The sequence below is a fragment of the Podarcis liolepis genome, assembly GCF_965112155.1.
Source record: "Podarcis liolepis genome assembly, chromosome: 3".
NCBI lineage: Eukaryota > Metazoa > Chordata > Lepidosauria > Squamata > Lacertidae > Podarcis > Podarcis liolepis.
Window position 1 is genome coordinate 25,245,232 of NC_139557.1, and position 20,679 is coordinate 25,265,910.

At 40.9% G+C, this 20,679-nt stretch overlaps 1 protein-coding gene and 1 long non-coding RNA gene across 5 annotated transcripts in view; one reads left to right on the top strand and one right to left on the bottom strand.

Moving 5' to 3' along the window:
• The window catches only part of CSMD1 (CUB and Sushi multiple domains 1), a 963,313-nt gene that overhangs the window by 663,743 nt on the left and 278,891 nt on the right, over positions 1–20,679 (top strand). For all 4 annotated transcript variants that reach the window (XM_083495378.1, XM_083495379.1, XM_083495380.1 and 1 more), the window contains 2 exons: positions 7,447–7,571; positions 12,138–12,259. In XM_083495378.1, the coding sequence (XP_083351504.1) occupies positions 7,447–7,571; positions 12,138–12,259 (247 nt within the window). The remainder of the gene's footprint in view (positions 1–7,446; positions 7,572–12,137; positions 12,260–20,679) is intronic.
• Positions 5,204–6,867, bottom strand: LOC310703508. Its single transcript, XR_014524204.1, has 3 exons — positions 6,796–6,867; positions 6,284–6,356; positions 5,204–5,290 (listed from the first exon to the last, which is right to left on the bottom strand). It is a non-coding gene; the product is annotated as an uncharacterized lncRNA (long non-coding RNA).

The window sequence follows — 20,679 nt, forward strand, 5'->3', positions numbered from 1 at the left end:
CAGGGCAGCAGCATTTAATGCAAAGCAGGGAGAGATGGCAAAGGTTTACCTGCTCTGCAGTTGTTCTAACTGCTTCTCCCTCCAGTCACTTCTGGGTTTTGTAGGTTTGTTCATCATGAAATTTCATAATATTTTTTGTTGTTTTACTAGGTTAAGTACGTATTTCAGTATCCCTCAGTATAAAAACTTCTGATTGTTATTGAAATCACCTGCTTGATAAATAATTACTCATGCATTAGTTGTTGATTTTCTTCCTTTGTAACTTACTGCTACTGCTTGCTTGTGTTGGGTTATCGTTTCTCCTATATTTTGTATTGATCTGCAGTCTTATACTGGTTATGTGTTTTGGTGGTGTTGTTTTTTACATTCCTCGCTGAAATTGGTTGGCTGGAAGTTTGAGTCCATCACAGGCTGCAGGACCGTAGGGTCTTCACCCTTGTCTTATAAACTTAACTGGGAGCCCGACCCATTTAACTTCATGGGACTTTAGAAAAGACATGTATATGATTGCATTCCTACTCCAAGCCAGGTGTTCATATTGCCCATATCATTTTCATAACTTCCCTGATACCTACATATGGGATTATCTGATCATTCTTTACTCCTAGTCCTATTTTACAAGGAGGATAGGAACAAGAGACTTGTGTAATGCCATGCTTTATGGTTTAAGTAAATATATTGCTCTGGTACTCCTGATCATTACAGTAGCCTGGAATTATTATTATTTTTTAGAAATACTCAGGCAGTTCAGTTCTCTTCATGCTTGCTAAGGCGTAAGCTGCATTGAACACACATTCCCTATACATGCATTATAATGCATTCAACTATAGAGGCAGAAAAATATCTCTTGGCTCTCATTATGCTTGAAACAAAACAGATTTGTTCATGCATCCAAGTTTGAAAGCATCGCCAGTATTGTCAGAATCTTATATCAGTTGAGAAGAATGGCTGTCTCATTACATTACACTGTGTTTACATCACATAATGGCAACATCTGGCAATGGGATGGACTGGTCTACTGCTTTTGCAATTAGCTAAAGATATTTAAATGATCAATTTGATTTTGTTTCTTGAAGCAAAAATTTCCAGCTCATGTCACTTATTCGTCTGATAGAATCTTGAGGATACTGGTGAATAAATTTCAAGTAACTGCTAGAAACTGTTCAGCTACAACAAGCAGAAGGGAAAAGTGCATCGAATCAAGATGTAGCCTTTGGACTCCTTTTGTCAAATATACTGAAACGAATTGGTCCATAACGCTAAGACATGTTTTCAATCAAAGCATCCAAAAGATACATTTGTAGCCTTAAACTACTAGACATTATTAGAAGCTATGTTTGCTTTTATCTTCCGTCTGCCCATAAAACCTAAAGATGAATGGGCAGGCACAAAAACTTACTAGGGGTGGGTGAGCGGAACATTAGTTACGCCCCCCAACTTAACTGAAGTGATCCTTGTCTAGCACCCCCCCCCCCACTGGAACATAGGCACCTCTTGGTGGATGCATGATGGAGAGCAAATCCCCTGGCCCCATCATGGCACCATATTCTGCCTCCAAGGTGGGGAATGCTTTATTTGAGGACCAGGATGGGGTGGGGGAAGAGCAACTGCTTCCAATAGCGGCTTCATCTAGGTTGCTTCTTTACCCATGCCTTGTTAGATAACTGAGGACTCTTGCAGAACATTGAAAGGCTAGTGCCTCCTCCTGTCTGGCATCATAGAACACACGGGCATTTCCTACTAGGGATGATGGGAAATGTTCAGCTCCCAAAATGGAAATAGTTCACCATCAACCCCAATCTCGGGACCTTTGAAAGGGGAATGATTTTCATTAATGCCATGACTCGAACTAACCTGTTTGGAAGAATCACCTTCCTGTGAGCATTTTTATTTATTTTCCAAGCACATAATGCCACTTCTCAGTGAGGTAGAAATATATACAAAACGAAGGGAGGCTCTAAAGCAGTGTTTCCCAACCGGTGTTCCGCGGCACACGAGTGTGCCGTGAGACGTTGCCTCGTGTGCCGCGAGATGCCTGGAGGGAGGCGGGCGAGTCGGGCGGCGAGAGGCGGGGCGGCGGCGGCGAGGAGAGGCCGCGCCTCCTGCTGCTGCCTGGCGCTCCTCCTCGCAGCCGGCAGCGCTGCCTGGGCGCCTCCGCGCGACTCTGCCTCGCTGGGTTTGGTCTCCCAGCAGAGACGGGTCACACGCGCCCCTCCCTCCCTCCCTCAGCCTGCGCGGAGGGAGAGCCAGAGAGAGGCATCGCTCCTGCGCGGCGGGAGAGGGAGCAGCCGGAGCGATGCCCCAAACGAACGCATGGGACCGGAGGGGAAATCCTCTCCGAGGCGGATTGAGCGCAGCTGAGAGAAGCCTTTCGAGGAGCTGCCGTGTCCCCTGGAAACCCCCTTCCCAGCTCTGCCTCAGCCGCCGCCGCCTCAGTTGCCGCCGTCCCTCAGTCCCTCGCTCTGCTGCCTCCTCCCACCCCCAAAGCTTGGAGGTTCCCCAGCAAGGGGGAGGGAAAAAACTTTCACTTTTGTGCGTCCCTCCCGGCGTGACGCTGCGCGCTGACGTCACGGGGCGGGGCTTTAATGGTGGTGTGCCGCAAGATTTTTTTTCAGTAAACAGGTGTGCCATTGCCCAAAAACGTTTGGGAAACACTGCTCTAAAGGTTCCTCCTGCACAGTTTATTAATGGGAGTCACATAGAAGCATCCTATCTGAGTCTGTTCCTTAGCACTCCATCTAGCTGAACGTCATTTGCAGTCCTTGCTGTTAAGATACAACCAAAAGGGAAATGGTTGTCTTTTTAGCTTCCTTTGCACCTGAAAAAAATATCCACGCTAGTCTTTCAGGGACTATGTTAACAAAAGCATTCATATTTAAAAACAACAACAACAACAAATGCTGCAGTAATTTGTTTTGAAAGCATGGCAGGCTCTAGTTTCCACCATTCTCAAGAATGAGGTACTATTTTTTGTTTTACCCTTTTTCTGTTTTTTTAAAAAATGAAATATTTTCTGGAGTGCATGACTAAGGCAATGATTTGTTTTCATAAGTTCAAGTAAAGACTCTAGAAAAAAATGCTATTGCACTTGTCAGGAGAATAATGACTGTGACTATTAGGCTGAATTGCAATACATGAGCAGGCACATTATTCAAAGGCTCTCCAAGTCTGGAGAAATACATTTAGTGAATGAAATTGATGGAAAAGGAAGAAAGTTCATTTTAAAGTCAGTCTAACCACTGCTGATTCAGTACTGACAAGTTCTTTGTAAAGGTCTTGTAGTTTAAAATATAATAATGACTTGGACTTGGACGTATCAATGCCTTTTTATCTCTATTGTGATTTTAGCATTTTAACATTTAAAATTAAAGAATGGTTTTCATCTGGTGTCGTTCTCCCCCTTCCCCTTCTCTCTTTTGCCTTGCTCCTGTCACTTTACCTGGGAGATTGCCTCCCCATGGGTTCAAAACTAATAATGCAATTCAAATTTTATGGTGCAATGACAGCTAAACTGCTACTCAGCCCTTCGCCATTACATATAGTTGCTCACATATTTTTTTTAATGGCAATGATATCAATCTAATACCAAGGCTGCAGTCCTATTACACTGAAGTCAGTGTGTCAGGTTTTTTTAAGGACACAACCTAAATCTCAGCACTACGTATTGTTTTCCATAAAATGTACATAATTTGTGACAATTCCTTCTTCAAATCCACCTTGCCTGAGGGATGTCTAAACTTGTAAAGGAATGTGCTCTGCATATATTTAGAAAATTAGATCCTCCTAACAGAGGGTCCATGTTGTGCTCGGCCCTGAAACTCTTCCCTAACTGGCTTGTGGGTGCGGCTTGCCCCGCTCCAAGCCGGTGGTGCCACAGTTATGCCAATGGCCTTTAGCCAATCAGCAACGTGGCAAGGTTGGGGGTTGGGGGTATTTATTTGGCAGCACGACGTAGGGACCTCCTTTTGCTTCATGCGGCCAAACACCCGCCCACCCATTAATTAGGTCGTGTTTGGTCTTGCTTTGGACTTTGGTTGGTCGTCTGTTTTGGAATTTTTCCCAATGTGGCAGATTGGCTGTGGCCACTTGGCTTTTGCCTACCTCTTAGCAATCATCACAACTTTGTAAGGTTTGGTGGTTAGGCATTGGTTTAGGGGAATGTGGGGAGGGGAGGTGTGGCCATCACCTGCCCCTCCAATGAATAGGGTATTCCGTTAAAGGAATCCGGGGGTCTGGATCTCGTCCGAAGCCCGGAGAGGGGCTAGGGCCATGCCAGGACCTCTGGCAACCCCAGGGGTGAGCACCAGTCTATATACATTGATGGAGCTCCCCCTGCTTTACCCTTCCAGGCTTCCTGCAGGGTGGGGCAGGAGCCAGATATAGTTTGATACCAATGCCTAAACCAATACCAGTCACATTTGTGTATTTTAATTAAGTTGTGGCCAAAATTTGCCTATTAACATTTAAACTAAATTCTGTCTCCACTGTGTCTTTATTTCCATGGGGGATGGGTTTTGGGGCGTGAAGCACAACAGCTAGTTCTATTTCCATCAGTTCATACAATCCAGATTTCAGAGTTGCCTTTTGGTCACTTTCTTTTGGGTTCATGTGTGCATACATACACACAGCGCCACAACCATCACCAGCTAATGCGCACTCACTGTTTTCTCTGTTCCTCACTGGGTAAATCCTTGGAATTTATAAATAACTCACTTTTGCATTACATTTTCTTTGAATATTAGCTGCACAAGAGCGAGTTCCTGAACATGAGCAAACTGACCTGCCATCAAACGCAGAGAATCTTGAAGGTGTTTAGCCCCTCTCCTCTTATAATACATCATATTCCTTAATATCCAACAAGGTAACGCAGTGAGCTCTGCAGGCATTTTTCTGAGAGAATGTTGCTGCTATTTTGCCCCAAAACTAGCTCCTCTAATCATTGTTCCACGTTTTTAACAAAACAAAACAAAACTAGCAACTCTTTGATTCTAGAAAGGAGAGTGAACAAGAGACGGACAACACCTTATGCAGTCTACACAGCAAATGAAAGCTCCAATTTGTTGGGTTACAAATTATTATGAAAACGGAGCAGATGAGATCAAACACAACAGCACAGGGTCCACCTTTAAGCTGAATACACTAAAGAGTAAAGTTTATTCTACACACACACACTTGATCTTAGCCAAAAGGCCGAGAAGCGATAAAGTTTACTCATCTCTGCTCCTATAATGTTAACTTTTGTAGCTTGATACTAAAGCAGATTTTCTAATTGCCAGTTGTTGATAATGAGCTGCAGGGGGGGGGAATCACTGTTCATTTCACATCATTGTATGAAAGGTCACTGAGAAGTCTTTGTTCTTGGTTTCTGTCCCCAACCCCTTTCTGGGAACGTGGGGCCTCTTCAGGTACTGTCTGTCTGTGAACAGCAGTTCTGCTGCTTCTGTGTGCTGATGACTGATGCCTTGAATGAACACCTGTTGCTCTAATTCTTTATTAGTTTTCTAGTCTATAATTCATAGTAATCAACTTTGAGCTCTTTGGTGAAGTATTAGGGATTGCCTACTGCTTCACAAATTGTTGTACTTAAGGGCGCAGAAGAACATAAGCCTTTGAAACTATGAATTTCAGGGAAGGATAAATCCTGTTTGATCTTCAGCATATTCTTACATTTATCAAACTAAGAATTTTTATTATTTGTGTCTATCATATTTTTTTACCCTTAGTTATATCATCCCCTGGTGCTCATACTGTCTAATATTTTAAAGAAACAATATAAAGAGCTATCACAACACTTGCTAATATTGCTTGTTGTGATAGTAATAAAAGATTTGGAGCATCATTGTTGTTTTCCATAGGCATACCTGCCCAATTTGTTTATTGCATTTCACTGGCAAGTGTGATACACGTCTGACTAGTGGGGTATGAGAGCTGAAAAGAATCACATCTTGCAATCCTTTGGTTTCAGATAGTATATGGGTAGATGAGTCTAAAAAGCCCAGGACACAAATTTTCATGGCTATGGTGGCTCATTTTTAAAAGCATTTTGAAAAATAAAAAAGCTTTTGAAGTATCCTCTTCCCAAACTTCCAGAATATGCCTAAGAACAATTTAGCTTGGAGTTATCATTTACTACATTCCACAAGTTTGAAATGGGGGCATTTTTACTGCTCCCAGTTCTCCCAGCACCAGTTGACATTTGATAGTGTTTCCCTGTCCTCTGAAGGCGGTTCTGTGCAGCCGGGGCTATTGCTCATCTACATTCTTCATTCAAAATGATGCTGACCTGCTTGCTGCGTCACACGGTGCCATATCGTTTCATAGTCTTCCCCACTGTGTGAAACAGGCAACTCTTTCCACTGATCCAAAAGGAAAAGATGAAGAAGTTCAGAAACCTGCTGCTATATTTGGAAAAACATATGCTACTAGAAATATGTCACATTTTGCTTTTGGAAACAAAACTGTTGGTGTCCCCAACTCTATCAGTGTTCAGAAAAAGCAGAGAAGCAAATGAAGGACTGGGGACCTGTTGCTATAGTGATCTAATGAAGATCTAGGCAAAAGACATAGGAGTCCTGCATGCGACATGCTCAGTGCCCAACACCTGCAGTCTAGTAGGATTTAAGAGTAATGACTTGATGTGAAAGGAGGGTAAATGTAGCCTTGCAGCAGAGATGTGCTGCCCTTTTAATTTAGATTTTAAAAAAATAAAAAATAAGATTTTTGCCCAGTTTCCTTCCACTGCATTTCTTTATTTCATTTATCATTTACGTATTTATCTTTATTTCAAATGTATACCTTTCCAACCCAGCCAGGAGTCTCAGATAAATGTGAATGTAATTGTTACAGCCAAAATGCTTGAAAAAGCAATTCCTTAGAAGATGTTCCCTCTGCGAGTGAAAAGCAGCCACTTTTGCAGCATCAGACAGCACCGCATTATTTGTTCAGGTTTTTGTACAGCAAGGTTTGGCCTGCCAAAGCTCTCCTGGCTATGCAGCTATTTCAAGCTCACAAGCACCTTTCCTAATGCCAGGCAGTGGCAATCCAGCCTACAATCATACTTCACTTTCCATTCATTCTATTGTGCCAATTTAAAACTCTGCCAATGTGTTTCTCAGGGCTTCTGTCTTGAGTCATAGGCAATGCTGCCATGAAAAGGATCTCTGCTAATTGGATCAGTTTGTTATAGCATAGCAATATGTTTACTTTGTGTGTGTCTGTTGCTGTTTTCTTGCCTTCTTTCTTCCAATTTATAAGCAGCCTATATTCCTCCTAGCTGATACTATTAACAAGCTGGACACTTCCCTTACAAAGTATATCAAATGACAAATGAAATTGGTTGTATGCCTACCAGTGAGTTCAACAATAATGTTTAGTTTGTGTAATGAAGCTTAAGTGTATACTGACCTAAAGCTGAAACTTGTCTGTATTGTTAAATCCTTTCCCCAGGGTCAGTGCTAGTGTTCAGTTCAGCTGTGAAGACAATTATGTGCTCCAAGGTACGAAAAGCATCACTTGTCAAAAGGTGACAGATACGCTGGCTGCTTGGAGTGACCATAGGCCAACATGCCGTGGTGAGTAGTGTTCATTGGAGGGAATAGGGTAGGGCACTGCAATTACTCATGCCAGTTGAAGTGTGTCATAAATTGAATGAATGGTCTTATCCAATCTTGCTCTTCATCTGGGTTCTCTATTATTTTGAACATCCTTTAAGGTTATGGACATGTTTGGCAAAGTATGTAAACTTGAACGGTGAAGGTTTGCAGGGCTGTTCGCCCACAATGTCCTATGTATGGGCCAAAGACAAATATGTGATATGCATAATCTTTCCAGACACAAACATTTAGAGCAACAAGGGTCATGCACATGTCTGCTCCACGTAGATGTTAAACCCAAGAGGAAGTGATTCTAGTGCCCCTTTCCATATTCAGAATACACTTTGCTAAACAGTTCTACAGGCCTCCTGTATGCCATTCGCTACCTATTTTTTTCAGTTCACCTTTGTTTTGGCTACACTTTTGTACTGCTGGAGCAGATCCCATCAGCCCTAGTGAGCATGGCCTGTGGCTAAGGACAATGGGAATTGCAGTCTAATTCTGGGGCATGTAGACTGGATTTTGGGAAGTAGGGTGGGAATATATGTACAATAGGCATCTATTTATATTTACTGGCAAAGCATGACTAAAGATCTTTCAGAAGAAGAAAAAAGGAAACAGTAAAGAAAGCCCAAATTTCTCGAGCTGCAACAGTTTCTCATGTCCAAGTCTCAAGAAGGTACTAATAATACACTGAGATTGTGTCAAAGACTTTTTGGGTCCAAGCACTTTTAAAAGAATTCTGAGCACAATGTTTAGTTTGACTTTTATTTGTTTGTTTGTTTGTTTAAAAGCATTTCTAAACTGCTTAATATTTAAAAGTCTCTTAAGTGTTTTACAAAAAAAATACAGTATAAAAACAATTAAACAGTAACAGCCTCCCCCCATAAAACACCATTCTGAGAACAGATTAGAAACAGGAATTCAGTAAGAATGGGGTCTAATCTTATGGGTGAGGAAAAGACCAGCCTTTACAAGACATCTGAAGGAACTGATCGATGATGCTTTATGGAAGGCAGAGAGGAACGGCATTCCAGAGTGCAGTGTCAGTGGCAGAAAATTCTATAGGGCTATGAGTAAAAGTTTCCCAGGTGAACTAAGTGATATTACAGGGCTATATGGGGATAGGCATTCTTTCAGGCAACCTACAACCAAGTTATTCACAGATTTGAACATTGGTAACAGGTTCTTGAATGTGGCTGGGGGACTGACTGACAGCAGTGTGGTGTCTTTAATATAGGTGCAAAATATGTACACCTGGTGCTCTCAACAACTTGGCCACAGCATTCTGCACAGCTGTAGCTTCTAGAACACTTTCAAGGAAAACACGATATAGAATGCATTCTATTACTCCAGGTGTGTGGTCACCAACACACCAGCATGCATATATTATCCATATAGTGAGATGCATAATGCAGTTCTTCAGATGGAAGATCTGTCTTATATCAGTCAGTAATTACTGTGTTTCAGTTCTAAGACAATATGCCAAAATTTAAAATTAATCCATTCTGATTTTCTTTTAGGCTATACTTAGGGGGGGAAATATGTTTCTACCATGTAAATCACAGATAAGTACTATTTTACAACTTTGATCTTCACTGAAGGATCACTAACACTTTAAGTAATTAGCTGACTTGATCTAATTCATCCTCTTGGTCTTATAAGGAAACAAACTGCAAGGGAGAATATTGATTCTTGGCTTGAGTTATGCTTTTGATTCTGGCATTTGTGCCAATCTCATTCTAGAGAAGTTAGCCAAAAGCTGCATCAGCTCATTACTTACAGAAATTGAAGCAATATTACTATCTTGCTGTCACCTGAACAAGTGCCACGACTTTGTGTAATTATAGACATGATGCTTTTTCTAATTGAGTATACTTTACAAACAGCACAAAAACATCTATTACAATGCTTCACAGTGTGAGTAGTTGCCAGTTATAAAACTCATGTGAATGAATAAAGCCATCGATAATTTGCCATTTGTTTCGAATTGTCCAATTCATGGATGTTTTAAAAAGCATATGGTGTAGTCCGTTGACAGTGTGCACTGTACAGCACTGACATAGAATGGATAACAATCATATCAAGTACTTCTGTACTAACTTTCACACTGTAATCAATGAGGATTAAGTATGGCAACATAATGCTGGTATCCTTTGTTCAAAATGACTGTACAAAATAAATGAGATTTAGCAATTGGAAACACATGGATGTAAGATTGCTGTTAATTATAACCTTGCAGTCTCATTTGCATAACTGAGACTCCTCACATTTTTATCACCTCATATTTTCAGTTTATGATAATATATGCATTCACATTTAAATAGATCCCAGCTAGGTATATGGGGACGCAGGTGACGCTGTGGTCTAAACCACTGAGCCTAGGGCTTCCCGATTGGAAGGTTGGTGGTTTGAATTCCCGTGACGGGGTGAGCTCCCGTTGCTCGGTCCCAGCTCCTGCCAACCTAGCAGTTCAAAAGCACATCAAAGTGCAAGTAGATAAATAGGTACCACTCTGGTGGGAAGGTAAACGGTGTTTCTGTGCACTGCTCTGGTTTGTCAGAAGCAGCTTAGTCATGCTGGCCACATGACCTGGAAAAACTGTATGTGGACAGATGGGGGATTCTAAAATTTTCCACTCCTTGGGCACATTTGAAAAACATGAAAATTACCGAGGCCCACTCAGTCACAAAATAGTGGTTCAAGGGCAGAGCCAGTCAAAAAGTGATGGGCAGAGGTGCAGTTTGGCATGATGAGCTGGTAACCAGTGCCATCATTTTAAACTGAGATCTAATCTCTCTTTGGAAATTGTAAATTCTTTGCTACGGTGATTTCCTTGTGGCAAGGAATTTGTAATTCAGCCTCCCCATTCAAGGCAGAATTCAAGGTGGCTATTTATTATATATCTTCCTCCCCACACCTCCATTTTTTACTCAAGTATTTTTTATTAAGCTGTTGTTTCTCTATCCCTTTCACACAACTCATAGCTTGTTCCTGCAAAACTACCAAATTCTTTTATCTGTCCTTCCTGCTCCTTCTACATTCACTTCTTTCCCCCTATAACAGCTGCCTTCTCATCCCTTCCTCTATGTTTCCATTATGACTAATTACCATGTGGAAAGATCAACCTTTTGTTTCTTCTAATGTCCTTCAATATCTCTAGACCATTCCCCCCCCCCCCCCCCGCTCCTTGGTCTTCTCTGTCTCCCAGTTATCATTACTGTGTACCACTTTATCTACGACCACACAGGCTCAAACACACAAACCAGCAATTTAGTTCTCAGTGGTGGTGCTTTCTGTTTCACCTCAACTGGTGAAATGGGACATGCCACCTTGTACAGTTTTATTGTATTTATGTCATATTTCTGTAAAACACTTAGAGACTTTTAAATATTAAGCAGTTTAGAAATGCTTATAGATAAATAAAATTAAAATTAAAAGTTGAAGTCAAAAAGAAGAGTAATCTTGTGGTTTTGGAAAAAAGAAATTTGTGCCAATTTCAACATATGGCCAGATTGTTTATCAGTATGTGTGTCCTAAAATTTCTTTTTAGAGGGTTTGAACCTGAACAGAGTGTGATGCAATGTCAGTGTATTCTTAGCACATTCACAAGACTTGGATGTGAGAAACAAAAGCAGCTTGTGAAATTAAGATTTTCTTTCATGTTTACTTTTTTCTTCTGAAAAAAACACACCAATCAGTTAAGTTTTGCCTCCTAATAATGATATATCCCTATTGTACATGAATCCTCCCTGTCTTTTAGGATACTATTTTATCGTTTTTAAGATGTACTTTTGTAAAACACTTAGATACTCTTAAATATTAAGCAGTTTAGAAATGCTTTTAAATAAATGTCTCACCATGTAGACAAAGACTTGCTCAGTTTGCGTATTTAATTAAAATCTATGCAAGCTTCTGAAATACTCCGTATTTATAACCAGGCATAGGTTTCCAAGCAGGGATACTATAAATACATTTGTGTTGTGCTGTATTACATACTGTCTTTAGATTGTTCTTAAAACGAAGCATCTTTGCGACAAAAATATAGCAATGAATGGAGAAGATGTGGAGGTGGAGTATGTGCAACAAGCAAAAACACACAAAAAAACCCCCCACAAATACATCAATCTCACCCAACCAAACGTTCTCAGATGTTCTTGGACTGCAGTTCCCATAATCCTTGACCTTTTGCCATGCTGGCTGAGGCTGATGATAGTTGTAGCCCAAAACATCTGGCAGCCACTATGTTGAGGAAGCTGAAGTACTCATTCATTCTACAAAATCATCCCCATCACCTAACAATTTTGAAAACAAACAAAAATCTGTGTGAAATGCATGCATTTTGCTATCCACTGTTTCACTGCCACTAGAATCATTATGAATTTTGCCACTGGTGTCAATGTTATTAAGAGGTACGTTGTACACCCGCCCTTGGTAGGTGGTGGCAGTCGGTTTTCTTCTTTTAATTTTGTTTGCTAATTTGCCTTGAAATAAATCTCCATGTCTGAAGCTTACCCACTGCTTTGATGCTTTTTATGCTTCTAGCTAGAACATGTGGTTCCAACCTCCGTGGACCAAGTGGTATCATCACATCGCCCAATTATCCCGTTCAGTATGAGGACAATGCACATTGTGTGTGGGTTATAACAACACTTGATCCAGGAAAGGTATGCTTCCTCACTTTGTAGGCTTTCAAATGATTACATAGAGTTAATTGAGGCTTGCTTGCTTTTTTAAAAATAACATTTTTCCTTTTTTTTTTTTAAAAAAAGAGCATGCTCTAATTTATTGTCCGCTAGTTTTTACTTTGATAAACTACAGCAGTGTAAGTGGCATTTGAACAGTATTGACTGCAAATTGTGTGGGTTTGCTATCAAATCCAATATAATAATAAAAAATACAGAGGGGAAAAATATCTTTATTCATTGTTTTGTTCATTATTTCTGTCTCTTGTGAGGCATGGTAATAATGGAAATTAAAGTTAGTATTTTGTATTTTCCATTCCAGTACTTTTTTGGTCCTAATATCAAAATGTATAATCAACTTGAATAATTGGTTTCAACACCCCAAAGTCTAACTGGTTTGCATGCAATAGCAGACATTTTGGTTCATTAACATGGCTAAAATAATTTAATAATCAGTATTTTTTTATTTTTACTGAGTCTGTCTGTAGGGAGCAATTTGTTTAAAGATCATGGTTTTATGATAAATAAGATGGAAGGATCCGAATGCATAAGGGCTGACTATAAATAACTGAAATAAATAAATAATATGTGTGTTAAACCCGCATGTGTGACACAACGTAAGAGAAGAATTTCTGCAAGATCAAAGTTCTAAAGAGACAAAGGTGATATAATTTCAAAAATTCATAAAATTAGTGTAAGGTTTCTACTGTAACTAAATGTGTTTTAAATAATAATTTTCATTTCAAATTGGATCATTCATCAAGTGTGTTGCCAATCAAGGGAGTAGTAAAGTTGTGACAAGGTGGGGAATATAATGTCACGCTCATATGTTTGCTGCTTCTGTAGAAATATTTAGAATATCAGCACTTGTCCTCAGTAAATGTTTTTCATTTTGCTTTATTTCTCAAATCTCCTGTGGTGTCACAGAGATAGGTTTTGGAATGTATGCCTGTCAATTCAAGAAGTTCTCACATGTGGGAAGTAAGGACTAGAAGTGTGGTTTCAAAACTCGTTTCCCCTATAGATCACTTGACAAATTCTGATTAAAAGGCGAAAGTTTTATATGATCTGAAGAGAAGCCAGAGTATGACTTGACAAATTATGAGAATCTCAGTGTAATGAATGTTTGTTTTGTTTTTTTCTGCATAACTCACATTTTAATAACTGTAGCAATGCCTCTTGGATGTTCCTTTTCTTGTGAGCAAAGTTCTGTGAAGTTGGGTATAACATTTGCCATATGAAGGCTCAGGTCAAATTCAGAATTCATCCGCCTTCTGTATTTGGATGTATGGTCGTTATCCTTTCCACAGACCACACAAATGGACTTTGTGAATCACCAGTATTTTCAGTAGATCGCAGTTTGAGAACCCTTTACTAGGCAAAAAAAGAAAAAAAAGGATTGAAACCAGTGGAGATGTATCTGTATATTTTTTTTGCAGAGCATGCAAGTCTACCATGTTTGGCAGGCAAGGAATTTGCCGCTCTCCATGTGACTCTAAAATGGAGATCACTTTGCAAGGAGCATATTCTTGTCCCAATGTTCGAAAAACTGTGATGGGAGGAAGAGTCAGCACCTCTGTGTAAGGCACCACTATCCTCTTATTCCCTAGTCAGTCTTCTCTGGTGCTGTGCCTCCTCCCACTGGTCAGTGTGGCCTTTGCCTAGTAGTTGCAGGACTGAGTAGGGTTTTTTTAGGGGTTCCCTGATTGGTAGACCAGACCCCTCTTTTTTTTCACCTATTGCATGCTGTGCATCTTAGGCTGTAATTTGGCTGATTGACTTTGGCCGTGGCTGGCAAGACATGTGTACAGGAAATCACAGGTGTGCTGAGGGGCACCTGTAAGGTGAGGGATGGTTCCAACCCATGTCAATGCTGACTGGCTAGAGGTGCATTACAACTTGGACACCCCTTCAGGCTGTTGGACATACCTCAATGAATGCCAACTGATCGGGTGGGGCTGCCCCCTTGGCTCCTCTTCAGGATCAGGCAATGGAGGAGTAAGCTCAGTCAACTGGCTGCCAGGTAGATCTGTACTTTCACAGCCATTTGGCAGTTTGTTAGTTGGCTTAATTGGCACTGCCTACACTATTAAGCAGCTCTTTCTCTGCCTCTTGCAGATTTGTTATTAATCAAGCTATGACCCTTTAAGCCCATTCTGGTTGTTACACATGTTTACTGCAGTAGGGAAAGGGCAATCCATTTATCGCTGCATTGTATGGCTTTTAGCATTACCTTTGTCTCTTGCAATACATTTCCCCATCTCAGTTTTACCCATATCTTGGTTAATTCCTCTGTTTGTTTTGCAAGCTTCCGTCATTCATCTTTCCCAGCGCTCTACTTTCTTAGTAAAATGGGAAATCTGCTGTACTTTGTTGAGATGAGAAACCTATTTCAAAAATAGTCCCTAGCGTGCTGCAAGTGTATCAAGTTGAAAAGGGGAACAAAAAATCTAATAAAAATTGGCAGTTTCATAACATGAAAGACAACTTGATTCACTTCTGAATGAGGTTAGAGGACTATTATCTTTTCATTGTCCTTGAAGTACCATTCCTGTATATTTTGTAGAAGGTTTGCTGGATCAGGCACTGTGAGCCTGGGCCATCAGGGCATGGGGTGTGCAAAGGAAAAAAGAATGACAAGACCAATAGCATGGGATCAAATGGCCACAACTTTATTGATTACAGATGACAGTAGGATTTGGCATAGGCATTGGATGTGTATCCTGAATCACCCAACCTGTCTGCTGGGTGATTATTCCTTTATGGTTGATCCTAGGTTTTAGGATTGCCATATGATGCAAATCAGGGACGCAGGTGGTGCTGTGGGTTAAACCACAGAGCCTAGGACTTGCCAATCAGAAGGTCGGCGGTTCGAATCCCCGCGACAGAATGAGCTCCCGTTGCTCGGTCCCTGCTCCTTCCAACCTAGCAGTTTGAAAGCACGTTAAAGTGCAAATAGATAAATAGGTACCGCTCTGGCGGGAAGGTAAACAGCATTTCCGTGCGCTGCTCTGGTTCACCAGAAGCGGCTTAGTCATGCTGGCCACATGACCCAGAAGCTGTATGCCGGCTCCCTTGGCCAATAAAGCGAGATGAGCGCCGTAACCCCAGAGTCGGCCACAACTGGACCTAACGGTCAGGGGTCCCTTTACCTTTATGATGCAAATCAATTCTAGGTAATCCCTCCAGGACACCATATTGGGAAGTTTTATGGCCCAAAATAACTTCCCATAAAATGCCCGTCTGGGCATTGGACAGAATACATCCCCCTGGACCCCTTTAACAAGGGATCCTGAAAAACTGACCAATGTACTAGAGGTACTACTCTGAGCCACCCCCTTTTTCGGACTTAGAGTCCAACCCAGTGCCCTTTTCTGCCAATAAGTTGTGACAATTGCTATGAGGTTGGCAAAACCTCCTGAATAGGCCCAATTTGTCTGCAGATAAAACTCCTTCCAGGCCTCGAATACAGTGACCAAATACTTCCATAGCAAGGTCTATCACACGTCTCACCCATTTCCATTCAAAATGGCAAAACTTTTTGGTGGGAGGGACAAACATTCAATGTGTTAACTACACTGCTGAGTGTGAGTGGATACTTTACACACAGATAACACCCTCTTGAAGAAAATAAATTCCTCAAAGGTCATGGGGGGAACTATGTTTACATAATTTTTGAAAAAGCATTTAGTAAAATTACCTTGCATTACAAGATTGGGAGAAAGGAATGAATATTCAGAAACCTGGCATCAATTGGGCTTTATCCTGAATGGCCATCTTGTGTTCTTACTCATATACAAATCAGCAGAGCCAACTAGGATTTCTCTTCTATGCTTCATTAAGCATCTGCTACCTTTTCCAAAGGCATTATCTTTTTCCGTTTAACTGTAACGAGCTTTTCAAGTTTGTTCTCTACCTGTTTAGAAGTATTTCCTTTTAATGCTCTGCTTATTTTGAAGGCTTGCTACCTTACCTTGGGGCCTACTAATGTATCTGCTGATCACAACCCTACTGAGCCGTTTCTTGAGAGTTCTGCTGCTCACAAATAGTTTCTTTGCAATGGTGTTTATTTCCTGATGGCTTCATCTAGGCCATGCTGCAGGTGTTTTAATTTGTAGCTGATTCCTAAGATAGTTTAGCCTTCACTCCTTTGTGTTTTGTTTCCCGCTTTTTAATATTTGCCATCTTTGGATAATTTCCAGAAGCCCAACTTCATTTGTCGCTACTCTTTTTTTTTTTGCTCAGTATTTGTGCTATACTTCCAGTTTGCTTCAAACACATTCTTCTGTCCCCTACTGTTTTGGTTCCCTCTTCCTACTCCAACTGAAGGAGTCCTGCTGCTTTCACTATTCCATGCAAACTTTACTAACCACTGGGACTCTACTTTTCAGTCCATAGGAGGGCCAGGTGTGGTGTCATTTCTGGCAGTGATTCTGAGTGTAGCACATTACTCTCCTGACTGGTTAGAGACTATAGGATTGTTGCAGCTGCTGTGGGATAGAGTGATTCTTGGCTTAATGATCTGTTAAATAAAGGGGTGCCCTATTTGCAGTGTTGCCTGAAATCTTTGCCTGCTGTAGCATAAACCATGTATGCCAAGCAAATTCTGGGGCTTCTAACAAAAGTTTGTATTACTCCTGCAAATAGAAAACAGTTCACTTGCTGTTCCTATAAAGCAAAATAAGGTCTGCAAGCCACATTCTGTCACACATCAACACCTCAAGAAGTCTCAGACTGAGGGCCCTGGTTCAGTTCCCGAAACTGGTATGTAGAGCACAACCCATATTTGTCACTGCACAACAGGTCTGACTGGAAGAGATTGGAAATTTGTTTTACCATCCTTGTTTTAGCAACAGTTAGTGCTGCTTCACACACCAAACTGGAGGTTTAAGTATGTTGTTTGAATGGATTTATGAAGTTTTACATGTGACAATTGTGGAAAAACGAAACAGGGAATAATAGTGGATTGCAAGCTCAGTCATATGATAACATTGTAAATATGGGCTGAGCTGTGACGTGGCTCTACGATGAGGCTATCATATTACCTCTCTCTACAGTGGACAGATCTACTCAAGCTACAGTTACATAAGCTCTGTACAGATCCCCTTAGCCATGTTGTCATGACTTCCTCATATACATATATGCAGCAAGTTACACTTTAGTCAGATCAGCAGATGTCTTATTCACAGGTTTCATTCTAGTTCCTAGTCAGGAATGGCTTTCTTATGATAGTTTGGTAACATGTGAATTGGCTTTTGGAAAGCCACCTTTGAGGACTACTTAAGCATCTTCATTAGAAGAGTGTAATAATGCAGATAAGTACTCTCTGTGTGTGTGTGTGTGTGTGTGTGCAGACATAGTCCAATGAAGTAATTGATGGAATACTGTCAGTAGGCCTGAAAGATACACAAACAGCAAACACACAAATATGTATATGGAAAATTTAAAGATATGAGGCCTCTCACCATGAATTTCTTGCTTAACCCATTTCTGTGAATTGTTAATCAGCTGTTTTTTTTAGCTATCAATACTTTAACACAGGCTTCCTCAACCTCGGCCCTCTAAATTTTTTTTGTCCTACAACTCCCATGATCCCTAGCTAGCAGGACCAGTGGTCAGGGATGCTGGGAACTGTAGTTCCAAAACATCTGGAGGGCTGAGGTTGAGGAAGTCTGCTTTAACAAATGGGGTGTGCCCAAAAGATTTTGGCTAGGGAGTTGCATGTCCCAATTTTCCAAAGTCAACTTTATGTTTGTTTTTTAATGTATTTTCAGGTTGTTGACTTATTTTAAGCCACACTGAGACATCCCTTTGGGTCAGAAAGGCAGAATAAATTTAAAAATAAATACAGTTATAAACAAGTGGATCTAATAATAATAATAATAATAAATTTTATTTATATCCCGCCCTCTCCAGCCGAAGCTGGGCTCAGGGCGGCTAACAACAATACAACAGTACAACACAACACTCTAAAATCATTCATTATAAAATTAATTCAAAACAAACCACTAGAATAGCATACAGGGCTGGTGGGAAGCTGACGATATCCTGCCCTTCCTCCTGGCCCCACAGCCCCTCCAAACGTCTAAGGGTTGAGCACCCTGTTGAATGGAGCGAGCTGTTCTGCAGAGGACTGAGAGGGAAGGGGAATGCCCTCAAATCAAGTAGAGGCAACTACTGTGAGCTCCCTTCCATACACCTTAAAGGAGCTCATGAGGACTGACTATGCATATTGGGCCTGGAATGTTGGCTAACTGTTCCTGGGTTGGCAGTAAATAGGATGGGGGAACATGGAGTGGGCAGAGGCAGAGAATAAGGAGGGGTTGTTTGCTGGCAACCTGAACAGGAGCGCTCCACGCTGCAGGTACCACTTGGGCTGAATGCTGACAATCCCAGCAATCTCAGAATGCACATTATATGTAGCATAAACAAGTGGATACTGACAACCGTATTTATACGCCTGTGACAATTTTTGGCAGCATATCTGAATTTTCTGACATACACAGAATTCACTTGGGATTATCTGAATTCACCAAATTTCAGCATCCACTGTAGCATAGCTAGAAGTGGAACTTGGTAGTATAACTTTCTTTTTTAAAAAAGGGAAAAAAGAGTATTCCCCCCTCTCCTTTAATAAGTTTCTTATAAATTATATCAGTACCAACATTTTAAAAAGAGTTTGTGATATCAGATGAATCTGTGTGCATTTGCACTGAAAATGTTTCGTTCTGTGAAGCAGCTTTTCGCCTCTGGTATCAGAAGTACCTTGGAGATATATTTTATTCTAGGTATTTGTCTTGCACACAGCAAAAAACAGAAGAAAATGTGTGCCAAGTCATATTCTCTGTGTCTATATTAATGTAAGGATTTCCATAACTCATGCATATTCACCTCTGACTATGGGCAAAGATTTGTTTTCAGTCAGTTTAAATTAGTTGGGATAATCGGTTTCAGTTTTTCTTCAGGATACTGTCTGCACTCTGATAAACAGCACTCTGATTATGTTAATCTTTCCTACTGTTTATTTTAGGTCATATGATAATGCAACAATCAAGGGAAATTTGTGTACATTTAGTTCTTAATAATATTAGTAATGATGATAGCAATATTGTGTATTGATTGTGGAGAGCTGTCAGGCTTCAAATAAAAACAAAACATTGTTAGCCTCAATAATATTGAACAGAAAGGGGGGGAAAGTATCAAAATAGATCAAAGACAATTATTTTTTTAAAACCCTGATAGTAAAATAACTCATAACTCATTAAGGGGTCACAAAATTTTGGTTATGCTTTCTGCCTTTGGTGGCAAGGGGGCAATTTTGCCTCGCTCCTAAGAATAGGGCAATTGATATGTGGCACTGCAGACATTGTTGGGTCCAGCTCCCATCAGCTTCAGCCAATATGGCCAATGGTCAGTGCTCATTCCCAGCGCATGGAGGCAAATAGGGCGCATGGGCCATTCGGTAGAGTATGAGTTCTCTTGAATCCTTTCATATATTTATGCTGACCGTGGGCAGAGTCGATTTTCAATATATAATCAGTGGAAGTCTGTTTATTTTAAAAGCAAGTCAAACCCTCCATGCCTATGACAGGTAATGACAGCCATGCTCGAGTATTGAAATGGAAAAAAAAGATGCCACCCACATACATTTATATGAAACCTAGTTTCTTTTGCATTGTTTACATGCAAGGCAAACAATTTTGTGCCTAGTAGAGAGCCTTGGGGCAGGCCATCTGTCTCTTTCTGATTCTGCCACTCGCATGCAGTCTGAAACTGCCATTTCATCGCCCGGGTTTCAGAATGTTAGCAGCCTAGCATGACATGATTTTAGACAGGCTTCATAAGAGACCAAGATGCCAGACAGTTTCACACATCGGTGCCAAGTCGAAACAGGTTAGCTGCAGATGTTAAGGATTTCTTTCTCCTTTCCTCCTTCCTGCCATCCATTTGAGGAAATTCTTACTGAAAAGTGAATTTATGTATTGGAGAATCCAGGTCCATGCATTCCATGCCCTAGAAATGGATTATTATGCCCTGAGATGTGGGGTGGGTGGAGGGTGAAGGGGGGACTATAACTAGTAGAACAGCCTTCACCACCCTGGTACCCTCCAGATGTTTTGGATTAACACTCCCATCAGCCTGGCTGGAGTAGAATATAATAAAACATTTAAAACAAAAATAAAAAACAACAACTTTGTACCTATTTATTCATTTTATGGCCAGTGACTCCCTGGGTTTCTTAGTATATGTTGGTTCATAGAGAACAGCTTAGACTGCTATGGGGAAGTATTATACAGACATCTGCAGCTTCCTCAGCTGTGTGTGTATGTGTGTGTGTTATTTATTGACCTTATATCCCACTCTTCCAGTGATCTTGGGGCTGCCAGGAGACTGGCACTAAA